We start from the raw sequence: 16,018 nt of genomic DNA on the forward strand, positions 1-16,018 counted from the left end.
TATGTTGATGCTACTACTGCACAATGCTTATCTTCTGTAAGTTTGTTGTATTATAATGCTAAATATGAATTAATGTAATGTTAGTTTTTCATAGATACAAACCTCATAACTGTTTCAGTAAGATACCACTAAATAGCTAGTTCCAGAGTAATTCTGAAACACTGCAGGTATTTACATTACATAGTTACATTACATTTATGTGTGCATGGTTTAAAATCATATTGCCATCTCATAATTACATGATTTTATTATTATTTTTTTCTAATGAACTGATTGTCTTCAGAGGAATTGGTGGCAAGGCACTAATCCATTCAGAGTATTTAGAAATCTAAATTCTATGCAAAGATGTATTTTTTCCAGGAAATTCTAAAGTGGTTATGCAATGTTGTACACCTTTAGTGGCTGCAGAAGAAAGCATTTCTTGTAATTAACTCTTATATGTTTATATACATTAAAAGCCAATAAGAGGGAGACCACGACAGAAGTACAACAGCAGCAACAGGCACAAAACAAGCAGTCTGCTTCATCTAGTCCTAGGGCCAAGCATCGTGCACTCAAGACAAAGAAGTAAGTCATTATTAGCAACAGTAATTTAAAGTGCAAAGCATGAAAAAAATGCAAGTCAGTTTTTATAAGATAATACAGTATTTCCTTTTGTAATACAAAACTGGCATAAAGAGATTTAATAAGCTTAATATTTAGTTACACTTGAAACTGTTTCTAAATCTGGATGGTATCTTTATTTTAATCCGTCATTTTAATGTCTTCTTAAATCTGTTTTCCCCATGCACATGAAATGAGAATTATATCAGAAGTCTGTTACATCAACTTCAATGAGTAAGATGAAATTTGACCACCTATATAAACTTTATGTCTTTACCCATTGTCAAGAACTGGTTATCAGATACGGTGAAGTACTGCAAATCTCATTTTCGCCTTCCTACTTGTTTGGCAACTATCACTTCTGACATGCGTCCAGACTAGGATAGTATTACTTTATTTTCCACTTCTTCTTTCCAGTATTTCAAGCAAGGCTCAAGATCTATTTTCCAACTACTTTGTAGTTTCATCCATTTCCATACAATGTTTTATATGAAGACCTACCCTTTATTACCTTAAATAATTTCAACTGCTTTTGTCAAGTATCTAATTAAACCAAATGAAATCATTCTGCTAATTTGTTTTTTTACAATTTTGAGGACCTGAATTAGATATGAATATTAACCTTGTTTAGTCAGCAGAAGTCGTTACCCCCTCCAACCCAAGGGCCGGGATTACATTATCATATCTTGATGCCCAAATCAGAATAGGTGTAGAAGTCTGACTCGAGATCTGTGGTCTCGTATTAAATTGTCTAAATTTGGCCTTAGCATTTGGAATGTGTATGCTGCTCATGGGCTGTAATATGGTGATAGAGGTAAGACACAAACATTAATCTACGTAAAGTGTTTTTTTTTTCTGCTGATGTTCTTTCATTTTCTATGTTTTAGAAGCAGAGATATTTTATAGTTTATGGTGAGTCACCACAGCATAGAAATTTATGAAACATTTTTTTCCTCTCATTGGGACCACTAACAGATGCTAAATCTGTCTTAATTATTAAAAATAAATTATTAAGCCACATCCTTGAGCAAAAATATGGTTAGCATTGAATCAGAATACAGTTACACATACAAAAGTAGCCAGTACCCTGACTGCTTGTCAATGTTGGTCATTAGTCCAAAGATGCACCTCACTGAGCACCGCTTCTTCTGCTGCTATGCCCATTTCCTAGGGTGCTGATCAGAATTATACATGGAACTTCAGATGGATTAAAGTGATTGATCATAATGTCCTTTTATATAACAGTTTTACAAAATAATCTGGTATTTTATATGATTTTTGAATTGCTTAAGCACTTTCAAATAAGGATGGGAATGTTTTGTCAATATCAACCGTAAATTATTTTTAGTAGCTCCCTGTTGCCAATCTCAATTTTATGGCTAGTGTTCCTACTTAGTGCTCCTCTACATTAAACTGCTTTTTTATGGGAATTGTTCAAGCCTTTCTAAACTTATTTTTAAATATCTTTCCTTAGTACCTACTATCTGTCCTGTTCTGTTGTTATCTACAAATTTCACATGCTTACTTACAATATCTGAATATGTGTCAAAAATATAAATGAATAAAAAATGTAAGTCTAGGCACAGATTTTTAAGACTCTGCCAATGAACGCCTCAAATATGTAGAATTCTGTTCTTCCTTGCACTCTTTGCCCCCTGCCCATTACCTAGCTCACAATCCAGTTTCACAAGATACCACATTGCTAATGTTAAGGACTGCTTCAAGGCCAATAGCACTTAATGGCAGATTATAAGAATTGTGCACAAAAGATTTGAGAAGAAAAGAAGCTGTAAAATATAGAGGTAAATTTTTGCTGCACACCATCTAATTGTATATAAAATATAGCTGAATCTCCAGGTGTAAAATTATGACCTAGACGATATACAGAGTAAAATGTGACATTTTCTACTTGGTATAATTTGCTTACATAAATAAGAGTCTGAAAATATGAGGCGTAATATTCACAGATTTATTGTACATGTTGTTTTTATGCATTCATTAATTATGTCCGTGTAAAGGGACACTGAATTGTTAATTGGCAACACTGATTTGGCCTTGGATGAGTGAGTGAGTATCAGTGGACTAGCAACCAGTCCACAGTTTGTTCCCATCTTGTGGCCAGTGCTGCTGAGATTTTCTCTGTCATCCAGAGCCGTGAAATGGATTAAGTAGTTTTGGTAAAGGATAGTTAATTGGGAGTAGATTTTGTGTATTAATTTCAAATATATCTCTAAAAACAACAGTCAGTAATTCAATATGTAATAAATACTCAGGAGGTGTTTGTTCTTCAGTTAATTCTTTGCAAAAATAAACAGCAGTGCTGAATAACCAATGCTTGCAGACAAATAATCTGTTTAAAGTATTTGTCCAAGAAAAGGATGGTAATACTTTATCAATTTGTTTATTTCATTTTAACCTAAATTAAATGTATTCTGGAACAAGAAGCTCATTTTCTTTGTTGTACATCTTGATGCCAGTAATTTAAGTCTTTGTATTTAAAAGCTATTGAAACTGTGCTGTTCGCAGCTGTGAACAGTGATGGCTAATAAATTATTTAAAAAAAGATCATGTATATAATGCACAATATATCTGTTTAGGAATTTTCAAGTGCCTCATGATTATATTCCACTTGTTCATTTTAAATTATTAAATACAATTAGATTAGGTTAATTTACTTCCCGATCTTCACTCTGCATACAAACACTGTCACCAGCATTTTTTTAACAAAACAAAAGAAAAAAATATGCCATTGTAATAGCACTTAAGTTTTGTAAAAGAGAGAAAAATTAAATCCTGAATTCAATTAAATTACTCTTGTCATACCAAATAGTACTTGTACGTTTTTAAGGAAAGGAGACTACTTTTTATTAATTAAATGTGCTAAGGAGTGATAAAACTGTACTTAAAAACTGTTCCAGTGTACTATTTGAGAACTCTGAGGGTGCAGAGCAACAGAAGAGTGATACAGAGTCAGCTGAGTCCCACCAATCCACACCGGTCTTCAAGAGGCAAGTGAATCCTTTTAATTGTTTGATAAAATACTTTCAAACAAAAAGAAGCTAGTTCCTTACTTTTTCCCTCAACTATTTAGGAGGGGTTCTTTGGGAGATGCTGCTGTGCCTCAAAGCATACCCGTGAATCTGAACCCAGAAGCTTTCACAATGTCCACTACAACTTCAAAATCTCATCAGGCTGTAAAGTCAGAAGTAAGCTACCGAGATGAAACTGTGAGAACACCTGTAATTTAAGTGAACAAAAGCAGTAGTCTTCTAACATTAACGACGGTGTATTGGCAATTCAATGAGCACAGTTGGAAATATCTGGTTTAATTCTTATGATAGTTATTTCATAATTTTAAAAGGTTAATTTTTCCTTATTTTTTTTCCTTTCTGCTTCTCACAGGATTCTCCTTCAAAGAAAAGAAGTGAAGAACCAGCAGATGACACATTATTTACAAAAAATCCAAAAACAATTGCTTTGTCTGGTATGAAACTTTCAATGTATTGACATTGATAATTTATCATCTGAGGGTACTCTGATAAGAATGTGGCAAAAAAAAAAAAAAAGTTTCTCAAATACAGTAATGCCCTTGTGGTAGTGAGCAACCAACATAATATTTGGATTGTCTGCATTCTCACCAAATATTCAGTAAAGTTATTTCCAGCTGTGCAGGTACATTATGTAGCATGTTTTCGCTCCAGCCTTACAGCCTTGTAACATTGTTCTTTCTGTGAACACACAATGTTTTATGCTTCAGTGCACAATGTTTCCAGTAGCACACAAAGAAGCAAGTCAAGAAATTCAGTTCCCCCTCCTCCTGCCCAAAGTTAACAAAGAAAGTACAACATAATGGTCCTCCTCCTGGAAATTAGTTATTAAAATATGGGATGCCTAGAAAGTAAATATGGAAATCCTTTGAAAACTGACATTTAAGTGACCCACGTTTGTTAGGTGTATGCCCACTTTGTTTGAATGAGGTGTCAGGCTATCAAATTAGGCAAACATTCTCATATTAAAATCAGTATATTTTGGGGTAAATTCAAATGTAGGTTAAATATTGTGGGTGCTACATATACATTTGTGCCATATGTTTGTCCATTTGTTTATCATCATTAATATTTTTACATTTTTGGTCACGTTGCATCTGGAAATCATGAAACACACATGACTTATGCAGAGTTACAGAAAAGAAGCTGGGAAAAACAAAACTGCAGCTTCTAACTAATGAGAGCCTTGAAAACGGAGCTCTTGACAGTATTTTCTAGACACACAAAATGACAATATCAAAAAGGAAGTGAAATGGAATAGTTCAGACTGTCAGTGATTACTGATGATTGCCCAAGCACACAGATGCAGTGATTAATCAATATGTGATTTTTATAGCAGTTTAATAAATGATGTAGCTGGTGGATGTTGAATTAGGCATATAGAAGCTGACTTCATACTTTGCAGCACAGCATACAATGCAATTTAAGTGCTGTGGGCAAGACCAGATGGTCATTGAGTGCCATACACAGATGAACTTTTCTCCTCCTTTTTCCACTTTAAAGTTATAGCAAAAATGTTCTTTAATATTTATTTTTCATTATGCCTCATTGTTTAAGGCATTGTGTGTCAAGTCAGCAGCCACACAATACAATGTTCAAAAGTGCTTATTGGCTGAGCCTAAGATAACAAAAGTGAACATTGCTAACATTGAAAGGGCTTTTTAAAATGGAAATTTTAAAGCTATTATAATAACAAAAGGAAAATGGGAAACATTGCAGTTATGTTTAATTAATTTTAGTGACAAATTCAGCTTTTTCTTGGTGTGATGAATGTTTAAAGTTGTGACACAAAGTAGTAGCTTGTTAGAAATCTAAGGTTTAAGAAATAGAAGTCTGTCCATTTTACTAATACTGTATGCTAATCAATGAGCTTTAAATTTTTATTTTTTAAATCCCTGCTCTCTGTTACTTTTTCAAATGTGGATAAATGCTTTACATTGGTGGTTCAGACTATTCTTTTCTTGTTTTTCTTAAGAACCAACTTTATTGTGTGCAGATTTCATTTTTACCTTAGGCCTAATATGGTCTGGTTATACTCTAGTAAATTAGGTAGATTTTGAATGGTTAAAAATAAAGTTTGTTAATTAAATGAAATTTCTGGCTAGTGGTCATTTTATATGTCCAGATGTGATAATGCAGGTAACTCTGCTTTTAGACTCTTATACTAGTACGGAGTTGTGATTTTTAGTCTAGCTGTATATAAGATACTGTTTAAAAAAGGTACACAGTCAAGTTGTCCTTGCAGTTCTTTGAAATTCCAGTCAAGAGGCCCAAGTAGGGGTTGGTTTTGAAGACATTGCTTTCAGGGCAGTGTCTGTAGCATATGTTATGGGGAGATTATCCTTAATTAAAAACTGAGAAAAACAATTGAAACAAGATGCCTCCAGTTTAGAGTATAGCTATTATCCTTGGTTTGTAAAAAGATTTTATAAATGTAGAAGAATGTTGTTTAATATTTTTTCTGTAATTTCAAATGATCAAAGAATATACTGGATTAATATGATGCTTATTCTTCAAGTCTGGAATATTTAAGAACTTTATGTATTCTTAAATATTTAAGAATGTTTAGTCGTATGATTGTCAAAGAAGACAAGCAAATAACATTTTTTTCATACAATATATATATATATATTTTTTTGTCATTCCAGACTATGCAAGACCCAAGTCAGTGATTGATTTACGTTCAGAAGTGCCACAGATTGAAGAGAACACTATGGGTGACCGAAGCAAATCAATGCCTGGCCTTGACAGGGATTTGGTGAGTGCTACAGGATTTGACTCAGTTGGCATGAGTGTGTTAAGTTTCATAAAAATCTTGAGAACTGATAGCCTGAAACCGGTTTCAGAAAAAAAAAAAATCTGTAAAGATATCAAATTGCGTGAAAATGATAGTCCAGAGGTTTAACACTCTTGCAATTTATATTTGTTCTGGCATATTTCTGTCTTAGTTTAAAGTTCTTCTTTTGTAAATGGCGCACAACAGAATAGTCCTCAAAAGGCACAAGAAGTTTTTTTCTTGTAACAAAGAGCAGTTTGGCTTGAAATGTAAGTTTAGCAACAGCAGCAATATTTGAAATAAATCCAAAAAGAGAAATGGAAAATTAAAATGGATTATGAGTAACTCACTACAGTTCTGTGTTATCTTTTCCTTAACCACCATAACATATAGACCTGTTGTATATAGGAGTTGCAAATATGATGAAAATTGTGTGAGGTGATCTAAAAGACCTATAAAAGCAGGACAGGAACTTTACAGACCAGCCCAGAAGAGGATAACCCCGTCCCGTCCAGTTCACTCCAGCTAATAACAACTATGGGCATACTCCGGACTGCGGACTACACCCAGAAAATGAAGATACTGGTATTTAAAGTTCAAACTATCAAAATATACCTCACAAAAGGGAGACACCATGAGAAACTCTGTCTTTATAAATGAAAAATTTAACAAAAAATAGAAAAATGGAGCAAAATGCTCAAGAAAGCAAAACGAATATGCCTAAAAAGGCAAACCAAGGCAAATAAGTCCAAATACGCAAATCCGAAAGCAAGGAAATCCAAAAACCAGCAAGAACAAACAAAAAATGAAAACATACAAAAGCATTTCCAATATAAACTCAGTGAACCGCTGCTGAATCCTTTTTCTGGGAGACTTGAATAACCAGAGGAATAATGCAAGAAGATAAATAAAAAGTAATAAGGAAACCAACAAATAAAACATAAAAACATGAAAAATAATAACTTAAACTTTTAACAAAACAACAATAAAACAGTACAAGCCAAGGAATAAACCCTGGTTCTAAGGTAGCAAGACCGTATTTGTTCATGGTCTTCTATACTGTACATTTTATGAAACTCTATTTAAAAATGTGTCATCTTTTCTAAAGTATTCCTCCGTCTCTAATATCTCTTTCACCAGGCAAGCTGTGGTTTCTAAATAGTTCTGCTTATCCTCAAATGTCTGTTTTGAAAATATCAAATGGCCATCAAATATAGAAAGCTGTGTTATTTAATTGTTTGTCATTAATTGTTATTTTGACTGATGCCTTTATCCACGGCGACTTACATTTGAGAGATATGACTGGCTACATTACTTTTTAATTATTTATTTTTCTTTTTCCTAGTTGGAGCACAGGCGAGTGAAGTGTCTTGGTGTTATCAAAAAAAAAAAAAAAACTGGGTTGTCTGTGCTGCATATTATACAGTATTTTTTGGAAACAGAGTAAGTGCCTTTAAAAAGTGTGTTTTTTAATTTTGGTCTTGTGCAGGATGAAGAAGAAGAAGATATTGACAGTTTGGTTGAAATTCACCGTAAATCTGCAGTACGGAGTAACAGTATTCATAGTAGAGCATCATCTGTAAGTCCACAGCAAATGTTTGTATGTTCATTTTATTTGTAAGAATATATACATGACTGTAATAATGTCACTTATACACAAATTTCTTTTTTTATTTACTCAAGGGTACGCTTGGAAGCATGATGAGTATTTATAGTGAGGCTGGTGACTATGGTAATGTGGAAGTTACTGGAGAGATTGTGTTTTCAATGAGTTATGATACGAATGCTCAGACACTCTGCATCTTCATAAAGGAATGTCATAACCTTGCTTATGCAGATGAAGTAAAAAAACGCTGCAATCCGTGAGTACTATTTATCAGCTCAGGTTGTTATAGTACTGACAGGGCAAGCAAAGTTCACTCAGTAAAATGAATTATCTTACAGCAGGTACTCAAGCATTGCTTAAAAAGGGAGCAAGTGGTTGATTACAAGATTCTGCTTTGCACCTCACACAACCCACCCTCTACACTGGCAGAGAAAGTTGTATTTTCTGTGCAACCAAATTTTGAATTATAAATTTCCTACCATGTTACTAAGCTTCTTGCTTGACAGAACTTTTTTTTTTGCTTCTGCATTTTTGTGTGGACTCATTACCCTGTAATGTGAAATCAGTGAAAAGGATGTATTGCTCAAAGACAATTGAGTGCACTGGAATGCATTCTCTCTTTATGTTGTTATCTATAAAACTTACAAAGAAATAGACAACTTAAAATTAACAGACTCGCTTATGGTTAACAATGAACAAGTTGTCCCTATACAGTGTATTATAACCTGCTTTCACCTGTGCTCTTAGAAACAAAAATTGCACTTTCTATTCACTTGAGAATAACAGAATTCAGAAATAACTGCTTGAGTAGTTTAGTAAGAGTCAGAGAATCACCTGTGAAAAATGTCTGCAATGACTAGAGATGAATGACAAAGGCATACACACTAGTATGTGGTTTAAAAAAAAAAAAAAGAAGCAGTAGCAGCAGCATTGTCTTAAGTGTCCTGACAGAACTTACTGCTAAGTGAGGCATTAAAAATAAGTTTGTTGAATTTTCATACACTAAGGAGAGTGGAGTTCTGCAGCTGATGGATGTAGAGCTGGAAAACAATAGAAATTGAGTGATTACATGTCTGTTAAAAGGAGAATACCTTGAATATCAGCTTCAGTAACTTTGATTGAAGTATAAATGCTTATTTTTATTTTTTTTTACATTCAAGATATGTCAAGGCCTATCTGTTACCAGAAAAGTCCCGCCAAAGCAAGAAAAAAACTGTTGTCCGAAGCAAAACTGTTAACCCTGTTTACCATGACAAAATTGTGGTAAGTTGTAGCCCATGATCCAGTCTTCTTGTTGAAACAAATTAACATCAGATTGCTCATAACACAGAGGTTGTGTAATTATTTTAACTGATATTTTATTTGCATTGATGTTCACATTATTTTCTCTTTTCAGTATAATATTAGTCAAAGTCAGCTAATAATGAGAACCCTGCAGTTATCGGTGTGGCACTATGACCGTTTTGGTAGAAATGTCTTCTTGGGAGAAGTGGAACTGTCGCTGGATACTTGGAACTTTAAGGACACTGCAGAAGAATGCCTGCCACTGCACTCAAAGGTATGCATGGCATGTGTGGTTTTGCCCCATAGTTCAAAACTATCATTTCTGAAAGGTAATACTTTAAACTATTCTCAGTTCATATGGTGTTTACTGCTTTTTGCTTATTTATAAAAAATAAATGGAAGTACCACGTGTTGAATACTTTGTACATTATTCTAGTTTAGTATCCAGACTACTGCCTGAGATCTTTTTTCCTACAAGAAATTTACAGAAGTAAATAGCTGCAAACAACTTTTTTTCAGGAGACAGTGTAATTTTGAGAAAAAAAGTGAAAAATAAACTAACCAATTAATAAGTGGTAACACAGTAATTCATCTAAAATATCCATTCATCTAGTTTCTTCTTATTCCAGTACGGGATAGCAGTTCCAACAGCACTGGGCACAAAGTGGGGCCACTCCTAGGATGGGGTGCCAGTCCACTGCAGGGCACACAAACTAACACCCATATATTCACTTATTCTTTACCAATTTACAGTCAGTAGTTAAACTAATGTGCATGTGGGAATTTGGGATGAAAACTAGATGTGGCACAGGAGGGGCATGCAAACCGCAGAGCTGGGATAACATATCAGCATTTAACTGCAGTGTGCCTCTACTAAATAAACCTCTGGTTAACCCAAAGTACTGTGTCAATACTGGGAAACTTAATTTATCAGTTTGTTTTGGTTCAAGGGTTGGGTTTCCCCATAAATAAAATATAAAGGCATTGCAAGTTGAATTAAAGACATATTTCCAAGTGTTCCAATTTGAAGCCTCCTCCAAAGGGTATCCCTCTTAGCAACAGGTGTTTCATGGCTATAAAATGAAAGGAAAGAGTTGGAATTGGACAGGTCATGGGTTCACCCATGCACAGATACCCATACAGGAAAAATGTAAAACCGTCCGCTTTAAGTGGCGTTTAAAGTCTGTTGGTCCATAAATCTAAAGGAGCAAACATAAACAGATGGTGGAAGAAAAAGGAAACCTTTACTGAAACATAGTGCACTAACAGTAGTTAAGTACATATTATAATAAGTGCTTGTGGAATGTGCAGTATATTCTACTGTTTAGCATACATTGCAGCTTTTAGATCTTTACCACATGAATTAGTTGATAGAATGAAGTACCTAGGGCAGTGCTTCCCAACCTCTCCCAAACCATGGCACCTTTAGTGAAATCTTTTCAGCTAACGGCACCCCTTCACTCTGATATGTAACTACTCAAATTAACAATTTAATCTTAACTCATCAGTTGAGTAGAATGAGATTCCTATTTTTATAAGGCGTACCAACTACACATTTTTGCATTTACAAAGGTAACAAAAATAAATTGCTAGTAAACCAGTCTCAAATGAAAACGTTGCAATTTGCTTGGAACCATGGCTTCATTTGCAAGGATATCACCACACAACAAACATCGCAGGTGCTGAATACCTTTTTTGTCAACAAATGTAAACCCATAATTCAAGTAACTGTCCTGATAGTATCGTGTTTTCGTTTTTGCAACTTTACTGCTCCCCGCATTATCATTTTCATTGAGGTCGTTGATGCTGCTGCTGTTTTTACGTTTACGACTTTCACTACAGTCGGCAATTTTCGGCGCAAAAAAAAAACCAAACAGACAACTGGAAGCAACGTCACTTACCCTGTGGCAAGTAAGTAAATTAGAGCTAATATTTATTAATTCGTCAGACTGCAGTTGAAATAGGATGCACGCTGGACTGTATTAAAGCACACAGGTAGCATGACTTTAGTCTTGAGGTGTAACTGGTATTATTATTATCAGTTCAAATCAGTTTTTTTTATGTTCTGACACCTGGCAACGACACCCTTAGTCCGTGCTCACGGCATACCAGGGTGCCGTGGCACACGGGTTGGGAAGCACTGACCCTAGGGTGTTGTACCGTGTTAGCCATTATGAATGTAGAGAAAAGCCAAGCAAAATGACACATTTTATTGGCTAACTAAAAAGATTACAATATGCAAGCTTTCGAGGCAACTCAGGCCCCTTCTTCAGGCAAGATGTCAATGAAAAACATTGTTTTTTTTTTTGGTTCTAAAGGTTAGATTTATGTCATTTTAAGGCTTGAAAGTGATTAGATGACTGGTTGTTCTTCCAATACGTGTTGCTACTACATATGTTACGTCACTCATACATTTCAATAATGGAGGTGTTCCAAAGTGTAGTTGTATTCCAAATACTTTTTTATATTTTGTGCATCCTTTCAATTACAAATTTTTCTCTTCATTTTCCAGATTAACATTACTTTCTTATTGATGAATTTTTAACTGGAAAATCCGAAATCTATAGTATTGTCGTTCATTCTTCAATATTCTTTAGCCGCATGATGCAGAAGCTAACCCAGCACCACCTCAAGTAAAACAGGAAATAAAAAAAACCCGGGACTGATTTTTATCAAACTCACTTGGTCCATTTCGGTGTCACAGGGGCTGCAGACTACCCTTACACTTTTGGATGCAAAGCAGCCACTGACCCCAGACAGGATGTCCTTTTACTAAAGGAGTCCTGCAGATGTACGCCCACACATTTTACAGTTTCCAGTCTACTTCTGGAATTTGAGCAAACCTTACGGTACCTGAAACTCCCATTCAGATGCAGGAAAACATGCATAGCCAGTAAATGAGCAGGGATTCAAACCAACTGTCACAGACCTGTGAGGCAGCCAGGATGTCCACTGCATTACTGTAGCACCTGTTACATTTTGTTTATTTTCACCACTGCCTGTTTATGTTGAGATGAAATTTAATTTGGCAGAGGATACAGAGCATAATTACAAATGGAAAGATTTTCCCTTGCTGCCCAACTGTTGTTTATATTTTGTTCTTCCAGTTTGGTTAGATTTTTTTCTTCCTCCCTGTGTGTGTGGTATGAGCAATAGTAACATGGGCAGGGCATGTTGTTTTTGAGGTTTGTTTTTCTCACACTTGGATCTGGGGAGCGCCCATGCTGGGAATGTACAGCGGCTTGTCTGACATTTGTAAAACAAATCAAAATTCTGAATGGCTCAAACACACTTGACACTGTGCTGGAGGTCAGGGGTCACTTTGTGAATGAGAGTCTCCTTCTTATGTATGGAAAGCTAGAGATTATTTCAATCCCAAATTTTAAAAATATTATTTATAGACACAAACAATTACAGTGTTGTTTTTCTGTTTGTTTCCTTTCCACTTTAGTTGACTGAGACCATATGTGTTGAGGGCTGCTTTGGGAGATGAAGGTCCTGCAGTGAGCAAGAGTATATGCCATAATGAGTTTGTCAGTCACTAGGAATGCCTCATCAATGACTCTCTGGACTAGTTTCTGTTCTGCTTTGTTCATTTGTATGTAGAAATGCGAGTACTCTGTTACAGTGCTGTAATCAAGAAGGAAAAAATGGAAAGCATGGGTATTAGGTTGCTTCAGAGCACGGAAAGTGGCGGGTTGTGGTTGTATGAAGCACAGTAGTTTTGAATAGGCAAATGATCTGCACTTTGGGTTTGCACCTGATATTCCTGCTGAGTGCCTGCCTTGTTGCATAGTCACACCACATTCCTGTGTTTCTCTTGTAGGCTTCGTCCCAGTCTAGCGCCTATTCACATTACAAAGGAGAGCTGGTCATTTCCCTGAAGTATGTTCCTCAAAGTAAACTGCAGCCACAAAAATCCAAAAGTAAGAGGATGCACTGAACGTTTTATCTGCTCAGGAGCCTTTCCCTGTTTTAAATGCATCATTAATTGCTTTGGTTTCTTTTGCAGGTAAGAAGGATGAAGGAGGAGAGCTACATGTTTTAATCAAAGAGGCCAGAGGTTTGACTGCAGTGAAGGCAGGAGAGACTTCTGATAGTTTTGTTAAAGGGTAGGCATTTGAAGAATCACCCTGCTTGCATTCTTCATGTAGTGGGTTTTGAACTAATGCAAAATATCTCATTGGAAATAACCAGTACGTTTATATGATATTGACCTAAGGTATTTCATCTAGTACTGTTTGTATTTGTTTCAGGTATCTCTTGCCCGACAGGTCCAAGAAAACTAAAAAAAAGAGTCCAGTGATAAAGAAGACCCTGAACCCATATTATGACCACACTTTTGTGTACACTGGAGTGTCATTTGATGAGCTGAAGGACCTCTGTCTGGAGCTTACTGTGTGGGACCGAGAAGCAATGTCTAGCAATCATTTCTTAGGCGGCATCCGACTAGGATTAGGCACAGGTACTGTAAAAGTCTTTTCAGCCAAGAAAAAGGAAGTACTGTAGTGCCAAGCAGCTAAAATAGGTTTGTAGGAGAGGGTTATGGCCATTTTTATATGGTGTCTTCAAGGACACATTAAAGTACTGCTAACCGGAAGCTGCCACTGTTTACTAAACTGCCACCTTCTTTGCAAGTGTCTTTGTTCAGCCTGTTTTGGGAAATGCTGATGCCAAAACTGTTAGAACAGTCTACATGACATCCTCCTCTGGCCATTCCAGGGTGGTATATGCATTAATTGTTGGCCAGAATAGTTTTGCAAGACCTTGGAGGAGAATGTTTGTTTGTTTTCCTAGATGGGTAATTTAAAATGGAGCTTGTCTAGAATTGCAGTTGAATTTTTTAAATTTAAAGTCATAGTCTCGGTCAGGATAGGCCTGTAATGAGCCGAATCCTTTTGACTCCCCACTCCAGATATACAACAACAATAGCATATTATATTAACACCAGTAACAGCGCACTGTGCGATAACGTGCAGTGAATACACTTGACTTGAGCATTCCTAGTTTTCATCCTCTTTCTCTGTACGTTTAGCATTCCTTTGCTCAGAGGTTGATGCTCTTGCTGCTTCCTGAGCAGCTCTTCTTCTCTCCACCCTATCAGCCCGCTTCTTCTCTTCTTTTGTCTGCATCTTTTCGCATTAAAACCGATTAATTCAGTGTTTGTGTTGCAGTTACTCAGTACGTTTTTCTTAAGTGCCAGCTCAAGTGAAAAATTAAGTCTTCAATCTGCCTCAAGAATGATTTAAGATATGAAGAGGTAGGGGAAGTGATGGCAAAGGTGGTAGGCATGAGAACTCTGCCCGTACGCATGTGCCGCATGGCCAACCTGCTGCCGAGAGTTGATTCTACAATAAAATAAAAAGAGGAATAACTTTGGAGATCAATGATCACCCCAAAAGTGGATAGTAGACGTCACGTAGTATATGTGTACCAAATGTCAGGTCAATAGGTCAAATGGTTTGCAAGCTACAGGGATTTAAAATCCTGGACAGACAAACGGAAAGGCACAGTAGCGTATTATATATAAAGATTTCCATCGGTTAATAGCATGACAAGTTAGGGCAGATAAGGGTCTAGTCATTCACTTGAAACAAACATCAGAGTGTTTTGTTCACTTACTTAATGCGCTAATGATGACCAAATTATGCACCAGGGGTTTTTCCATTCAGGAATTCAAGTAAATCAAATTTACCTTGTTTCAGAAGATCCCAGGATATCATCTTCTTCATCGTTAAAATACACTGCAGCATAATGTAAAGCATGCATTTGCAGTGTTTTTATATGCTGGAATGTCTCCATTCTTCTGTACATCCAAAAAGTAATGAGACATTTTACCCCATGTGATAAAATGTTATATATTAATGTTTATGGTCACTTAAGTTTTTCAGGATTTCTGAGTATAACAGCTTGTCTTCATCATGGAGAGGAAGCTGCATTTTGGGTGAGGGTGTATACAGTACATTAGAGAATCCTGTGTAGTTACTAATCCTGTGCTGAAAAATACAATGGGCTAGAAGTCTGTATTCATGCATTTATTTAAAAAAATGTTCCATCCCAAGTACATTTTAACGAATAACGCTAACAGTCAATAAGATTTCCTGGTGTTGGATTGTTTTGTTTTTTTTGACAGGGATGAACAAAGGACAGCATGTCACCTGGATGGACTCAAAAGGGGAGGAGGTCAGTCTGTGGAAGAAGATGATGCAGTTCCCAGACTCCTGGGCAGAGGGCACACTGCTCCTGCGTTCTACAATGGGACTTGTGAAATGAGAAGTCTCCCCAGATGTCACAGGCAAGGAGTTGTTCTCACTGAGGGTCATTTGTGATTAAGATGTGGCTGGTGGTTTCTAAGTATGTCAGCCATATGGAAAAGGACAAATGTTTGTACAGAGTATCACTCCTTTTATATCTGTCTGGGATCTCTTGTACCAATAAACCAATAGGTCACCCTTTAATAAAACAAGTTTTTAATTAAATGTTTGCTTGAAATGGGAGATTATTCCCTTTTTAAAGTGTAGTGCTTGGTATTTTTTACAGATATATATGTATTGGGGAATTAGTTAGAAATACTGGCTATGCATTTTCACGGGAGGAAATATTGTACAGGGTTAAGTTTCTATCTACAATGTTGTTTCATTCAAAAGCTGTGTCTGATGGGCTTCATGTAAATTATTCTTGTAAAATGTACAACTTTGGTTG

General features: G+C 35.9%; 1 protein-coding gene across 3 annotated transcripts in view; it reads left to right on the plus strand.

Annotated features, from left to right (window-relative positions):
• The window catches only part of sytl4 (synaptotagmin-like 4), a 44,925-nt gene extending 29,130 nt beyond the window's left edge, over positions 1-15,795 (plus strand). For all 3 annotated transcript variants that reach the window (XM_028815889.2, XM_028815890.2, XM_051935069.1), the window contains 13 exons: positions 459-567; positions 3,522-3,611; positions 3,695-3,809; positions 4,006-4,087; positions 6,299-6,408; positions 7,916-8,005; positions 8,110-8,288; positions 9,193-9,295; positions 9,429-9,590; positions 13,143-13,242; positions 13,329-13,428; positions 13,573-13,781; positions 15,450-15,795. In XM_028815889.2, the coding sequence (XP_028671722.1) occupies positions 459-567; positions 3,522-3,611; positions 3,695-3,809; positions 4,006-4,087; positions 6,299-6,408; positions 7,916-8,005; positions 8,110-8,288; positions 9,193-9,295; positions 9,429-9,590; positions 13,143-13,242; positions 13,329-13,428; positions 13,573-13,781; positions 15,450-15,589 (1,589 nt within the window). In that variant the 3' untranslated portion in view covers positions 15,590-15,795. The remainder of the gene's footprint in view (positions 1-458; positions 568-3,521; positions 3,612-3,694; positions 3,810-4,005; positions 4,088-6,298; positions 6,409-7,915; positions 8,006-8,109; positions 8,289-9,192; positions 9,296-9,428; positions 9,591-13,142; positions 13,243-13,328; positions 13,429-13,572; positions 13,782-15,449) is intronic.
• The last annotated feature ends 223 nt before the right edge of the window (positions 15,796-16,018 follow it).

Source organism: Erpetoichthys calabaricus, chromosome 12 (assembly GCF_900747795.2).
Source record: "Erpetoichthys calabaricus chromosome 12, fErpCal1.3, whole genome shotgun sequence".
Taxonomy (NCBI): Eukaryota; Metazoa; Chordata; class Cladistia; order Polypteriformes; family Polypteridae; genus Erpetoichthys; species Erpetoichthys calabaricus.